General features: G+C 41.6%; 1 protein-coding gene across 1 annotated transcript in view; it reads right to left on the bottom strand.

Moving 5' to 3' along the window:
• The window catches only part of FKBP1B (FK506 binding protein 1B), a 41,795-nt gene extending 29,815 nt beyond the window's left edge, over positions 1 to 11,980 (bottom strand). Inside the window, exons 1-2 of the mRNA XM_017744923.1 lie at positions 11,966 to 11,980; positions 11,794 to 11,841 (exon numbers count right to left, since the gene is read on the bottom strand). Of these exons, the coding sequence (XP_017600412.1) occupies positions 11,794 to 11,841; positions 11,966 to 11,980 (63 nt within the window). The remainder of the gene's footprint in view (positions 1 to 11,793; positions 11,842 to 11,965) is intronic.
• Between the last annotated feature and the right edge of the window lie 2,761 nt (positions 11,981 to 14,741).

The following is a 14,741-nucleotide window of genomic DNA, read 5'->3' as shown; positions in this document are numbered from 1 at the left end:
ATGGCCAACACTGTCCCTTACTGCCTCATACAGCTGTCAGCATCGAAATGCTTTGTAGCCTACAAATGGGCCAGTCCTACAGTGACAGACTGAACAATAGAAAGATTACAGCTTGTGTAACTCCATTACAGTATGGAGGTGCTTTGCAATCAGTCAATGTTTCTTCTCACACTCCTGCAGGGAAAAATCGCAGCCCAAGATTTTACTGCTCTTTTGCTGTAAGGCAAATTATTCCTCAGCTCTCCATCACCTCTGGCCCCTGAGTTTATAGCTCCACGCTCTCTCAGGTCCAGCCTACTTTGTTTCATATTGTTTTCCCAAATGTTTTAGAAAATTTTGAATCTGAAGAGGAGCTTTGAATAGCAAGTCTTAGGAAAACACTTCAGAAATGGCTCTGCAGTTTTAGGGAATCAGTGTACTGCAAGCATTAGTTACTTTATTGAAATACAGTGAATTGTTACAATCAAGTCCCCTATTCTTTACAGCAGGGAAGGATTGAGCCCTTATTCTGTCTACAATGCTTATATAACCAATCAAATCAAGACTGGTCAGAGAAGGACAGAAAACCTAATAAAAACTAAAGTACATCATGATTTTCCACCATTTATCTTAATTTAAATAGTTTGTTCTCAAAAGGTAAACATTTTGAAGTCTGGAAAAAAAAAGAAACAGCTCTTCTACAGAGTTGGCATAGCTTATATATAGTATATATAGGTGGGTAATGCAATAGATAAGTAGATAGGTAAATGTAACAGATAAGGAATTTTAAAGCCCATGAATTTTTAGCCTCAGCTTTTCAGGAGGCTTGCTGTGTTCCCTGGACACAGCATTTCCCTTCTGAATGTCCCTGTCTTTTAAAGCGGAGTAAACAAACAAAAGGTTTCCCTTTTCCAAAGCAATTTATGAATGAAGTGAGTAGCCCTTTGATCAGACTCAGCTTTCTAAGTTGTCCACAGGGAACTAATGATGGCAGTTCTTCATGACTGTATCAACTCTGAATTTGCATTTGACTCATATGCATTAACTCCCACACCCTCAGCCAGGGATTGCAAAAAATGTTGAAAATGAGATGAGTTTTGTAACTGGTTTCACACAGAACAAGTCTTAATGGCACAGGTAAGGATCATTTTGTAATGAGGCATTTCCACCCTGTTCCAATGACTTCTTATAGTTACAGGCTCTGGAAGTCCTCAGTGTTCAGATATAAAAGGTCAGGACTCTTGAGTTCCAGGCAGGAAAAGGGAGGACATGACAAAACAGGCACAGTCAGATGACAGCCCTCAGCTGTGCTGTGCACTGACCTAAGCAAGTGTCTGAACCTGTCCCTGCTATTTATTTGACTGAAGATGAGGTGCAAATGATGGCAGAAGAAATTCAAAGGACAGAATAAACTGAAAGCTATCGATGGGGTTGTCTGTGTCCTCCAGGAACTCCCCTGACAGAGTGGGACAGACATAGCCATAGGTCTTCCAGAGTTGTTGCCAGCTGGCCACTGCAGGACACAAGGGTGTGGGGAGCTAGTCACCCAGGCAGAGTGACAGAAGAGAAGCTCCTGCTCTCATCAGTGGAGAGACACTGCCAGAGAGTGACCTCAAGCCCAAGCCAAGGTCAGGTGTTTCAGCATGACACTGCAGAAAAGACTGTCTCTGTGAACGGCTTATGGAGCCCTACTGAGAAGGACTTGGAGGCACTGGTGGATGAACAGCTGGATATGACCCATTAATGCACACTTTCAGCCCAGAAACCAACCACACCCTGAGCTGCATCAGAAGCGTGGCCAGCAGGTCAAGGGAGGTGATTCTCGCTCACTGCTCTGCTCTCATGAGATCCCCACCTGGAAGCACTACTGCATCCAGTCCTTTGGTCGCCTGTACAGGAAAGACATGGGCCTGTTACAGTGGATCCAGAAGAGGCCACGAAAATGATCAGAGGGCTGGAGCACCTCTCCTGTGCAGACAGGCTGAGAGAGTTGGGGTTGTCCAGCCTGGAGAAGAGAAAGCTCCAGGGACACCTTACTGTATAAGTTTCAATACATTAAACAGACAAAGAGACTTTTTACCAAGGCCTGTAGTGATAAGATGAAGGGCAACAGTTTATACTGAATGAGGAGAGGTTTAGATTAGATGTAAGGAAGAAACTCCTTCCTGTGAGGGTGGTGAGGCACTGGCATGGGTTGCCCTGAAGCTGTGGATGCCCCACACCCACACACTGGAAATGTTCAAGGCCAGGCTGGATGGGGCTTTGAGCAACCTGGTCTAGTGGAAGGTCTCCTTGCCCATGGCAGGGAATTGGAAGTGGAGATCTTTAAGGTCCCTTCCAACCCATGATCCTATGATATACATATGGAGTTGGCAGCAGCCTATGAATTTCAGACTCAGATCCTCTATCTTCAAAACAAAATCTCTGGGAAAGAAATTACACGTTTTACAAATGAAATAATTTATTTCAGTTCTTCAGGCTAAAAATTGTACATTCCAGTCTGAAAATGGCAACATTTGATGACGATGTCTCAGAAACTTGTCCACTGTGTGACTCACCTTCTGTTTTCTTTTATGTGTTCTAGATATGCTACATTGGATCTCCAAAAGTATGATGCCCTCCTCTCTCCTTGAAAATCCCTGCTTGTAGCAAAACCAGAAATTTATCCACAGAAGAGAACAAAAATGTAAGTTCCCACAACCGTAATCCCTATATAGTATTTTAGTGTAATTTCCAAACAACTACTTGTTTGGTTTGTGTTTGGGGTTTTTTTTCCTAATGCAGTGTAAAAAATTTCAACAGAAAGCTGCTACTTTCAAAGTCGCAACACCAGCAACTTCAACAGGTTAGGAAGTAGCAAAATAGCATTTTCATTTTGGCCATTAAAAACTAGATAAAACCAATGCATCCAGGAGCATCTTTTTTTGTAGCAATCACCGACTGGAAAATGAACTAATTGTTAGGTCTTTTCCTCTGTCCAGCAGGAAACCACCTTCAGAAAACAAGTCTTTCATTTCTCACTGAGAACAGAATAAGAGAAGACAATCTTGCTAAATCAAGGTTGTCACATCATTAAATGTGCAAAGGGAAGTGAATTAGAGCAAGAGACAACTAAGAACAAAGTAACTGTGCAGGATTAAATGGGAAATATCTGGAAGGACTAACCAGACGGGACATCATAAGAAGAGACGGAGGGAGATCTAGAAATCAAATGTACCTCACAACCACTGATGTAACACTGAGTTTTACAAGTCCCAGGGTGTTGGATGGGAGATAAAAGACTACACTGCGTAAGTACATGGACCTGCTGCCTTAGCTACAAAGATCCTCTGGCTCTGCCTGATGACACCATGGCTAAAACATTTAAGATCCCTCACACTGAGTGGTGTGCAAGGGAGTACAAACTTGTGCTGCCAGAAGTCCTGTGGAAAAAAAATTAAGGAAGATTTACAATGCCCTTGAGTAAGTAAAGCTAAATAATATGTCTCAACTGAGAGATGTTGCTTTCAATATAAAGCCCCCCCACCCTGGCCCTGGTTCAGCAAGACTCAGCAGAACTCCTGCCAAACCGAGCCGCCGCCTCCCGCGGCAGAGCGTGCATCCTCCGAAGCCGCCTGCTCAGCTGCTTCCCAGCGCCAAAAACAGGGACCATGTGAGCTCCTTGGCAATGCCCTCCCTGGGAGCTCCCATACACATCCCTGCAGCACTTGGACCAGCACAGTGAGTGCTGAAGATCACAAGCCTGCAGAGATCTCCGGCTGCACAGCATCCACTCAGGTAACACACCTGCGATGAGGTGTATTATATGTGTCCCTGTCGTGCATCCACTGCAGAGGGATGACACCACGTGTTGTCTAATTTAGAAAATATTCCCCCTTCCACACTCCCTGCCTAGCTGAGCTGCCTGACCTGGGAACCGTACTAAGCTCTTTATCTAATCAATAGAAAGAGAGGCATATCCACAATCTAACTATTTAGGTAACCCAAGGTAACTAAGCTCTCAATTTAGACTTCTTAATTAGGTAAATACGGTGATGTCAGTTCTGTTTTGTCAATAAAGGGAGACAAGCCTATCACTGGTGCCAGCTGACAAGTTTCTCCTTTGGCTGAGGTAGGATCATTTGTACATTTTACATTAACAAATACTATTCATTACACAGTTTTTTCAACAATTCTTTGCTTTTTGGCTGCATAAATTACTAGAAAATGATGTCATTCTTGTAAGGACCTGGAATTCCAATGATCAAGAATTGATGCAAATCTTTCAGGTCTAAGTCCTCAAATACAGGTATGAGCTGTAAGCAGGGCACACTGGGATCATTGAAAATAAGTGCAAAGAGGGTCCAGCAAAAATACCTTGTTTGAAACAGCAACCTAATTTTCTAAAAGATAGCACTTCTTTGGATCAGCTCTGAGCTTTTAAAAACTTGATGAATAGAGGCTATTAGTTCTTTGGTACTTTAGATAATCTGCTTTGTGAGCTTTTTTTTTTTTAAATATCTTGAAATCCACTTCTTCAAGGCTTTTGTGAGGTAGAAGTAGGAGGTTTAATTATTCGCTAGCAGTTTCATTTCTGTGCACAATAGGAAGAGAGCATGATGCTACAATCCCTCCATGAAAGGAAATCCTGTAAAGGTTAGCAACTGTTCCAAATTCAAAGCTAGCAGTCACCAAATCACTCAGCATGTCTCATGCTGACAGAGAAGTCTCTGTCAGGGGAGAAAGTGTCTGTGTATGCTATCTTGAAGAAATCTATTCATAATCCACTTTACTCTGCAAGAATGAAACTCATTCTGTCTTCTTCCCAAATGAATGTAAGACAGTGTTCATGGGCAATCCTGAAGCCTTCCCTTTCTTTCCTCAAAGCATATCAGCAGCTGTCCAAATAACACCTCAGTGCCATGGGGAGCACCCTTAAGGGGACAGACTTCCAATTCTTAGTCAAACCAAAGCTTCACAGCTGAGGTTGCCGATAAGAACACTGTTGAAACAGTTCAAAGTCCTCTTCTGATTCACTTACCCACATTAAATAGCATCTAACACCACAAGTGATTTCAGTGAACCAATGGGCACCATACACAGCAACACAGCAAAGGAGGAGCAACTGAGAAACTTGATCTATAGTTTATTATACTGATCCTTTTCCATCACGCAACAATCTGGTGTGTTCAGTTTAAACTCACTCACTCTGCCGCTGAAGCTGCTACTTTTTTCTTACAAATCTCTGAACATTTTTATTCATTAAATCACTTTTTCACATCAATAGCTTCTTACAGTGAGTCTCACTGCACTTGCAAACATTAACTGCATGACAATTTTGAGAGGCACAGCCCCTTTTTCTGTCAAATTTACAAAATGGAAGAGCAAGTAATAAACCTGACGTCAGTCACTAAGCTGGCAGCAAAATGTGTAGGAGAAATCTCTTCTGCTCAGACTTTTGCTTCTGGACTCTGATCACTATCATCACTATCAGGCCGAAGTCACTGCTGAAACACTTCCAGGGATAACTAATCTATATTTAATAAGCAAAGATGAGAATTCTTCTCCCGTTATTGACAGAATTTAAGACTTGCAAATTGTTTCTAAGGGGCAGCAGAAGACCATGTTCCTCAGGGAGGACTAAAACTACTTTCTGCAGTTATGATCCACCAAAGGAAAAAGATGTTTCTAAGTGCTTAGCTGCCACCAAGATCTCCACAGAGCAAAAGGCTTTCATTCTTTCAAATCAGGGCATTAAACAAAAAAATACAAAAAACTGGCAGCCCCCAAAAGATGGGCAGACACCACACTCCTCTGGTATATTGTATCTTGGGAACAGGCTTCATTAAAGGCTTAATTCTTAATCTTCCAGGTAAGCAAGATTTAGCTGGCCTTAAATCAAGGCTCAATTATAATGTCTGTTACAATACAATTCTTATTAATGATAGTTCTAATTGCAGTGTTCACTATCCTCTTCCAAAACCAGCTAGACAGCCTCCTGGAGACAAAGAATTTTGATTAAATGCCTTACTTAGTTCAATTTTCCTCTCAGCTACACATGCAGAGCTCCCACTTGAAGGGAGTAGTACAGATGTTTCTGAAAGTGGGACCAGAGAAATAACATCCTCCTGTACTCACCTGGCACAAAGTGCTTTCACAAAGCTGATGTACATCAGTCATGCTCACAGACAAACAGATGACACCCTGTAAAGTTACTGTGAACTTACATTAGTCTTTTTGAGAGTATGTCAGCATAGACAAATCTCTGGCTATTACTACATACACTTAAGGCTGGGTTGACTTTGATCCAAGAAAAATAGGCAGATCTTTTTAGCAAGAGTTACTTCAAGGGAATTGCATTACATTTCTATTGTGTTAAATGGAAAATAGTTTTTTTAATCATGATAAATCAAGCATATTCTATGCATTAGTGTTCATCTGTATCTATGCAGTATGCTTTTGTTATATAAAGAGCTTTCAACTTCACAGACACAACCATAATTCTCAACACTACACCACTGCCAAAGCTAAAGAACAATATAAAGTAATTCTGGCAATACGTGGGAAAAGATGATACAAATTTGTCCTCAGACCACTAGGAAAAGAGCAATTCATCATTTGTTCTGCTTTAAATAAAAGCCTACTTCCTAAAACAGAATTAATTTGTACAGCTCAGCTGAAATAAATGGAGGAGTATTCATTAATTTCAATGTGGAATTTCACTTTAAGCATTAAAGAAATAATAAAAAATCAACTTCTCTGTATTGAAATATTGGAGAGGGAGCTGCTGGGCTCTTCTCCCTATGATCCAGCAACAGAACATGTGGGAATGGTTCAAAGCTGCTCCAGGGGAGGTTTAGACTGGACATTAGGAAGCATTTCTTCACTGAGTGCGGGGCCCAGCACTGGAGAGGTGGTCGATCCCCCAAATTGGTCAGTGTATAAGAGGCATTTGGACAATGACCTTCACAACATACTTTAACTTTTGGTCAGCCCTGATGTCATCAGGCAGTTGGAAGAGATGATCATTGTAGGTCCCTTCCAACTGAAATATTCTATTCTATTGGAAATCTATTTAGTGCAATTTTGGGGCCATAGTCCTAGCCTAAAAAGTCTATGAAAAACCTTCTGAGAGAAGTACAGTTTAATATATAATTAATGATTTACTATGTCTTTATAGTTTCACTCAAATAAGTCAGTTCCAGCACACGACAAACACTGGTTATCATCAGTTCCTTAGAAAAGGTAATTGTATTATAATCAGAGTTTTACAGGTAGCCAAAAAGATGAAGAGGTTCAGAATTCAGCTCTGCCATAAGCTACATGGGACAACACAAGAGAATGTAAATTCTGAATAACTTGGGAAAAAAAGCTGCCCTCTCATCACGAGCAGATTTAGATTTAGTACACACAAAGCTTGTGTGAAGGCATACCATCATCCAGCAGAAGGACCGGGAATGGGATTCAGCTTCCTGGAGTGCAGGTTTTACCTCACAGTCTCCAGACAGAGCATACCCCTCCTCAGGAAGCTTTTATTTTGAAAGTCACATTTTATATCATCTTCATAAATCTTTGAAAATTCTACACTGCTAATTCCCATTGCCAGAGTCAACAAATTTAAATCACAGGAAACAAAACTGCAGAAAATGCCTTCATTCCTTTTATGCACTCCGGGATTAATTAGTTTGCTTGTACCACTGTCAATAGCCCAGCATAACCTGAAGACCCAATCAAGATTAGGTTGCCATTACAACAGGCATGAAGAAGGAGGCAGTTTGTATCTCAAACTCTCTGCAATCTCTCTACAGGAGGCAGACAAAGTCCAACTATCATTTTGCAGATGGAAAACAGAAGGAGTAAGCAGATTGCCAAAGGCTTTCAGAAGCTTGCTCAATGAAATCTCTGACAAAAAACATGACATAAAGCAGTGCTGCTGCAAATGCATTTCAGTGCCAGTGCTCTGCCTTACCTACTAATCCCATTACTGTAATATTGTGTCAGGTAACTTTTGAGACTCAACATAGATTCTGGATGCTAAGAAGAAATTATTATATTTGTTAACAAAGATAAGCATACAGGAATCTGACCACATTTTTCCATCATATACTAAGACTGGGACTCAGTTTCATGTTCTATCACAGTCCTCCTATCTAATCTTCTGCAATGATCTGGACATCTATTTGTGTACTTGAATCAGGCTGTGCAAAGCTGAAAAATTAGCAGGTGATTTACGGGACCGAAGTTAGGTACTAAGGCATCTTATGAAAGGGCGATTAGGTCCTTTTGAAGGGTAATCCAAAAATCCTGCTCTAATTGTAAAGCAGCTGGGAATTACTCCTACGGGGGAAAAAAATAATTAAAACCAATTTGCTTGAACTAAGAGGTCCTTTCTAAACTGCTCCCTAGTGAGGCTGCACCTTAACTCCTGCTGCCACTGGAACTTAGGTCTGTTCCTAAAGGCATCACAATGCTTTTGGGAATCAGACCACGCAGTATCCTGAGATTATGCATCCAGTTGATCAAGGAGAGAAAGAGGAAAAGCTGCCACATGTAACAGCCTAATAGCTGGAATGCTGACAGCAGAAGTGTAAAACTCACTCACAGTTCTCCTTCATCTTGAGGAGAATCCAGTTCTCACTTCCCACTCCTCCAGAACATGCAGGGTTGTCAGACTAGAAACTACCCTGCTGAATCTCTACCTTGGTGATGAATCATAAAATCCTGGAGGACAAGCAGACAAGTCTAAAGCTCTGCCAAACATCTGGGGTCTCAGCCTTTGGTCCTCTCTGGACTTTTCCTGCATGGACCACCAGGACAAGTCATACAGACAGCTTACTTCTAACAAATGGAGGTTGCTACAGGCCTTTTAGTCCTGCAGTGCCAGCACTCCCTTCCTGTCCACGCTCTCTGCCATCATTCCCCAACACACGGTAAATGCATGCCTACGAGAGCAAAGGCAAGAGGGGAAATAAGACACTATAGAGCCCACAGCCCACTCCTCATTGGAGTCTCCTTAAAGATTCATAACTTGCTCTGGCAGAAGAAAACTCATTTTAGCCTCTCCTGTCCTGTGAGACAGGAATAATTAGTGGGCAGGCAGTGTTTTTTCTACACATGTACAAAAAACTAGCCCATCAGGCAATCACAGACCAACCACATTTGTGCTAAGGAGCTGTATCACCACAGTGTGTGTTGGTATGAGAGCAGAAGGGCTGCTGCAAGAAGTTACACGGCCTACCCAGCTGGCACCACCACATGGGAAAATCATAGGACTAAAAAAAAAGTACTGAATTAATCCCCAAAGACAGGGATTGCACTACAACTCCTTCCATATCCCTGCATGAATGCCTGCACCAATATTCACCCTCTTGCCTGCTCCTTTCCTTGCCCATGGCTCTTGCACTCTTCACTGCTGAGTGTCCCAAGCTAAACTGGAGTGAGTGGGAAATTTCAGCTTTCTTCACCCCAAGAATGTAATGGCTGCAGTTGAGGATGTGGCAAGCAGTGTTATGACCCCCTTCTATTGCAAGAGCCAACTGGGGATAGGTTTGCCATGTCTGAAACAACTGTTCAGCTATAACACATCAAGTGGGCTCCCACAGGCTGTGTTTTTGGCTGAAGGGGGCTGTCTCTGCTCTGCCTGATCCTAGATTCAGAGCTGTGCTCCAAGCACTCCAGTGAGGTCAGGCTTTTCTGGGGATCCAAACAATCTCTGGATCTTGGTGGTGTCAAGTCACTGCATGGTTCCCTCACTTCCTGTACCACAACACCTCCTCACAGGTATCTGTGCCCAGCTCCAGAGTGATACATAGGCTGAATATGGAGATAACTTGAGAGTTATACATGCTATACAATATTAAGCATCTCTGAAAAGCAGAATTTCTGGATCATGTCCTTGCACCTAGGTGTCTTTAGTTTTTCCTAACTCCCATTTTAGGTGTCAAGACAGAGGTTCTGGATTTCACTGTGGACGTCCCTGTAACTTAGCTACCCAATTCCTAAAGCAGGACTCACAAGAGTGTGGTGAGGATAAGTATTAAGTACATTGAGGCCTAATAAGATCACATAAATAAGACAGAGATCCAAGATAAATACCAGGCATATCCAGAATCTCATCAGTACAAAAAGAAACTGTACTGGATTCAGATAAAACAGTTTTAAATTAAAACTGAACACTTACATGTCATCTTACCCACATGCTTTATAGACAACTGGAAGGAACCACTTTATCCACTAATCATGGGCTCAATTAAAAAACATTACCACCAAAGACTGCTGGCACCAGCAGTGGAACTGAGGTGGTGAGCTTCCCCAATACCTGTTCCAATCTGGGAGTCAAGAGAGGTTGCACAGCACCAGCAGCAAGATATATGGAGAAAGCACAGCTTACTCTAGAGCTTGATTTAATGAGTTTTTATAAAGTCTTTTATGTCAAAGCCAGTTATGACAGCCTCATCTAAGACACTATCTAATATCAATAGGAGTATGCAGCATCTTGTTATCTTTTCACATTTACCATTCACACTCTCTGAAGTTATCCGAAAAAATGTGCTTTGTGGGAGATACCAGGCTCAATTTTTTTTTGCTTATTTCAGTTCTGACATTTAAATTTATCTTGAACTAACTAGGGGTGGGAGGTGACAATTTTATTTCATAAAACCTTTTGAAGTTTGGACAGGAAGAGAAATATATCTTTCAGCATCTTCACAAAAATAATTTCAAAACATCTATTTTCATATCAAGTTACAGAGAAATGTCTAAGAGCTGAGACTGGCATGGGAGATCCATGTGTTTAACAACTTCTAATTCAAACTAGAAATCCTCATTAGATCAAAATACTCTGTATATATTAACGTACAGGAGCTTAAACCCAAACAACCTACACCCCAAGCCAGTGCACTAACTCTCATATAACCTTTTAATGGTAGTATTATTGAAATTATATCAAAAACTTTATTGAAAATACAAACAGGTTTACTTCATTAGTTGTATTTATTGGAAAATGTTCCCATCTTGCTCTAGCAGTAAGCAACAGAAGCAAGTACAAAGCTGAAAGAAAGCAACAGTTAGTTACCAGAGAGATCTTTCCTATCATCCTGAATGCTAGAGGAAAACAATACCTCATTATCTAGGCCCAGATCAGAAGCTTCAATCCCTACAGAACCTGCATGTTGGCTTCTTAAGGAAAATATCTCATAAAATGGCAGCTCTTGAAGGGAACTTCCCAGTCGGAGACTTGGACTGCAGAGATTTTTGCATCCTTTTGACAACTTATATAACTACATACAACGCATAACATCATAAACTGATTTAAAGAACATTTTCTTCTTCAGCATAAGCAGCTCCATTAACCAGCTCACCACTTAAGATTCACACAAGTCCATAAAGCAGGTGTTTAAACAGACCTTGTATTGATCTCTTCAATCTGGAATGAATTTTACTGCCAATACATGGACACATGCTTCTAAGATATATACAATCATTAATTGTCTGTGTCAAAATCAGAGGCTGTAAAAATATGAACCCAGCATTTTGACTGCTTCATGCTTGATTACATTAGCTAGTAAAAAGGCTTAATGAATCAGGTCTGCAGCTTCTTCTGCAAACCTCTCACCACCGAAAGCTACCTGTGGCAGATCTGCCAGCCGGCACGTCTAGGTACTGTAGCTTGAACAGCTCAGCTGGAAGTGAAATACTCAGGAAACCCATCCAAACATTATCCAATGGACTATGAATGACAGAACAAAGCAAAAAATACAACAGACATCTGAAATGGAATATTGCTCTTGATTGTGAAGCAGTTGCTATCGAGAGAACATCCAGAACATGCCTTACCTGTGTAGTGCACCACACACGTCTGACCCTTCTTTGGAAATGTCCGCCCTGTTAAAATTATAAAAGGTTACTCTTTTATTTCCTCTGATGGACCTGGCTATGCAAGTTTATCTTTTAAGAGGAAAATGCTGACCGGACATCTGGTATCAGCCATTTGGTTACTTTAGGATACCTGAGACATCCACATGACAGCTGTAGATAGAAGTGGTTCCTCATACAACTTGGAGCACAAGTATTATGTGGAGCGGCTGAGGGAGATGGGGGTGTTTGGCCTGGAGAAAAGGAGGCTCAGGGGAGACCTTATTCCTCTCTGAACTCCCTGACAGGAGGTTGTTGTAAAGAAGGGATCAGTCTCTTCTCCCAGAAAACAAGTGGAGGGGAAAAGCCAGGGAAAAAGTGAGGGGAAATGGCCTCAAGTTGCACCAGGTTACGGTAGATTGGATATTAGGAAACATTTCTTCACAGAAAGGGTTGTAAAGCATTGGGTTGTAAAACACTGGCTGCCCAGGCAAGTGGTGGTGTCACAATGCTTTGAAGTGTTCAAAAACCACGTGGATATGGCATTTGAAGACACGGTTTAAAGGTGAACATGGTGGTGGTTCTGGGTTGATGATTGGACTTGATGATCTTAAAGGTCTTTTCCAACCTTAACAACTCTAGGATTCTATGACTATATGTTACCAAATCACTAATATGCAAGACAGGAATATGGGATGGTTTAGGGTAAAAGGTCACATCTTGGCTCCTATTTAGCTCTTAGACCAAGTAATATTTTTTTTAGATAACTCTCCCTATATATGTGTACATTACATATGCATTTACATTCTTTTAGTGCAAAAGGGCAGTCAAAACTTCATGGATTATAACTTTTAATAATTCTCTGAGTGTTTTTGCTATAATTTTTCAAATAAAGTCTCAGCCTGACATTGTCAGAAAATCCATTTGTATTCACATCTCTAATGCCTTTCACTCAAGAAAGACAGCTCTATGAGGGCATCTTTAATTAGCAGGGATGAGTTTTACAGGAATTTTCACAGACAAAAGCAGTTTAATTTTGTACCATCAGGCAACAGTAAAGCAGTAGGACACTGAGTTCTTTTAAGAGCCTGGTAGGTCCTTCTAAAATGTTGATAGTTAAAGGAAAGAAAGCTGAAATTATTTGCTTGACACTGGAAAATGAAATTATCATTTTCATTTTACTTGTTCTAGGTACTGCCAAAGGGACTAAAAGCTAAGGGATGACTTTCCAGGCTCAATTAGGTGCCCATGGTGTATTAAAGCTGCTGACCTTGATTTCTCAAGGTTGGCCAGGCAAGTGCCCAGGTTCAGAAGAACTTAAAAGTATCAATGAGGTCAATTATTAAGGAACATCCTTGACAGAAAGCTAAAAACTGGGGATTGAGGTAGGTTGCCCAGAGAAGCTTTGGATGCCCCATTCCTGGAAATGTTCAAGGCCAGTTGGATGGGGCATGGAGCAACCTGGTCTAGTGGAAGGTGTCCCTGCCCATGGCAGGGGGGTTGGAAAAAGATGATCTTTAAGGTCCTTTCCAACCAAATCGTTCTATCATTCTATGGAACTGAGGCTCATCTCTTAGCTGGCTTTCTGGCCCTTTGGTCAGAATTAACATGGTAACAAGTTCTGCATAACAGGGCGCTTCACGGGGTATAAACCAGCAGGTGACACACAAGCTACGGCCTTAGGGCTTACACGCCAAAACCACATGAGCAGTAAGCGGCAGGAAGGCAGGCTAGCATGATGAACCAAGATTTACAACATAAAAATTGAGAAAGTGGTGCTTCCAAGCACCACCTGAACAGCCTCATTCATTGGCTTGGCTGGCTGGAATACCCCAGTATGTATCCAGTTAGTACAGTATGTATCCAGTTAGGGCACCATGGTATGCTAAAGTGGGATTCATCTCTTTTAAATTCAGCCATCTAAACCACAGGCAACTATCATATGCCAGTCTCCTGGGCTTCCTCTATTGACAGCAAAGAATTAGCAGTGCTTTCTGAGAAAGCCAGCCTATCCAGGGAAAGACAAGATGAATTATTCTCTGGAGATGACCACAGATAAAACCCAGAAGACTGCTTTAGACTAGCCAGCTAACCTGAGAAAAGTTATGTGAGATGAATCCTACCCTCGGTAAAGCAGGTATCATTAAAGTGATGCACTATTATACAGAGATCTGAGAAAAGCAGTTTCAGACCTTATGGATACACACACTGCAGTGTGAGTGTACCACCAGCAAAGCCAATGAAGCTACATAATTTCACATCAAAGCCAAATTAAAAGCAGAGATTCACAAGACCACTGATTCACTGTGGCTTAAGAGAGTACCTAAAGTCATCTGATTTTGATTAAGACTTGCAATCAAGAGAACTAATCCATATAACCTTATCTGGAATAGCATATTACAATGACAGTCTTGTTCTATTTAAGAGATAGAAAGTACTACTATGAGGTAGTTCCACCCTCCTTCCTACTCCCAACTCAGCACCATTACTTATGTGGGTATAAGTACTCTTCTTTTACATCTGTGCAACCAAGAGAAGAATTCTATCCCTAGAGCTAAACAGCACAAGAGGGAGAAGCCAATTTAAAAGCATACACAAAGAAAGGAAAGATACTGGGCCAAGAAACTTAAGCCGCAATCAACTTGAACGAATTATTTATGGTTGTATATCACCCAAGGATGAATCCGGCCTATTCTACAGCTACATATGTATGTTAGAAATTAGGTTCTCTTAAACCCAAAACACAAAAACCTTACGGAATTATATTATAATTCCAAAGAAGAGCACACCACCGCAAATTGGCTCTGGAAAGGCGAGCGTGCGCCAAGGGGAGGTGACTGCCACCCGGGCTGGACCTCAGCCCTCGCCAGCATCCCACGCTAGACCGGGAGGCGGCTGTGCCTTGCCCGGGGATGCTGGCACGAACGGCC

Source organism: Corvus brachyrhynchos, unplaced genomic scaffold (genome assembly GCF_000691975.1).
Source record: "Corvus brachyrhynchos isolate BGI_N302 unplaced genomic scaffold, ASM69197v1 scaffold116, whole genome shotgun sequence".
NCBI classification, from domain to species: domain Eukaryota; kingdom Metazoa; phylum Chordata; class Aves; order Passeriformes; family Corvidae; genus Corvus; species Corvus brachyrhynchos.
Note: the sequence above shows the minus strand (reverse complement) of the source record. Positions and strands in the feature narration are given on the sequence as shown.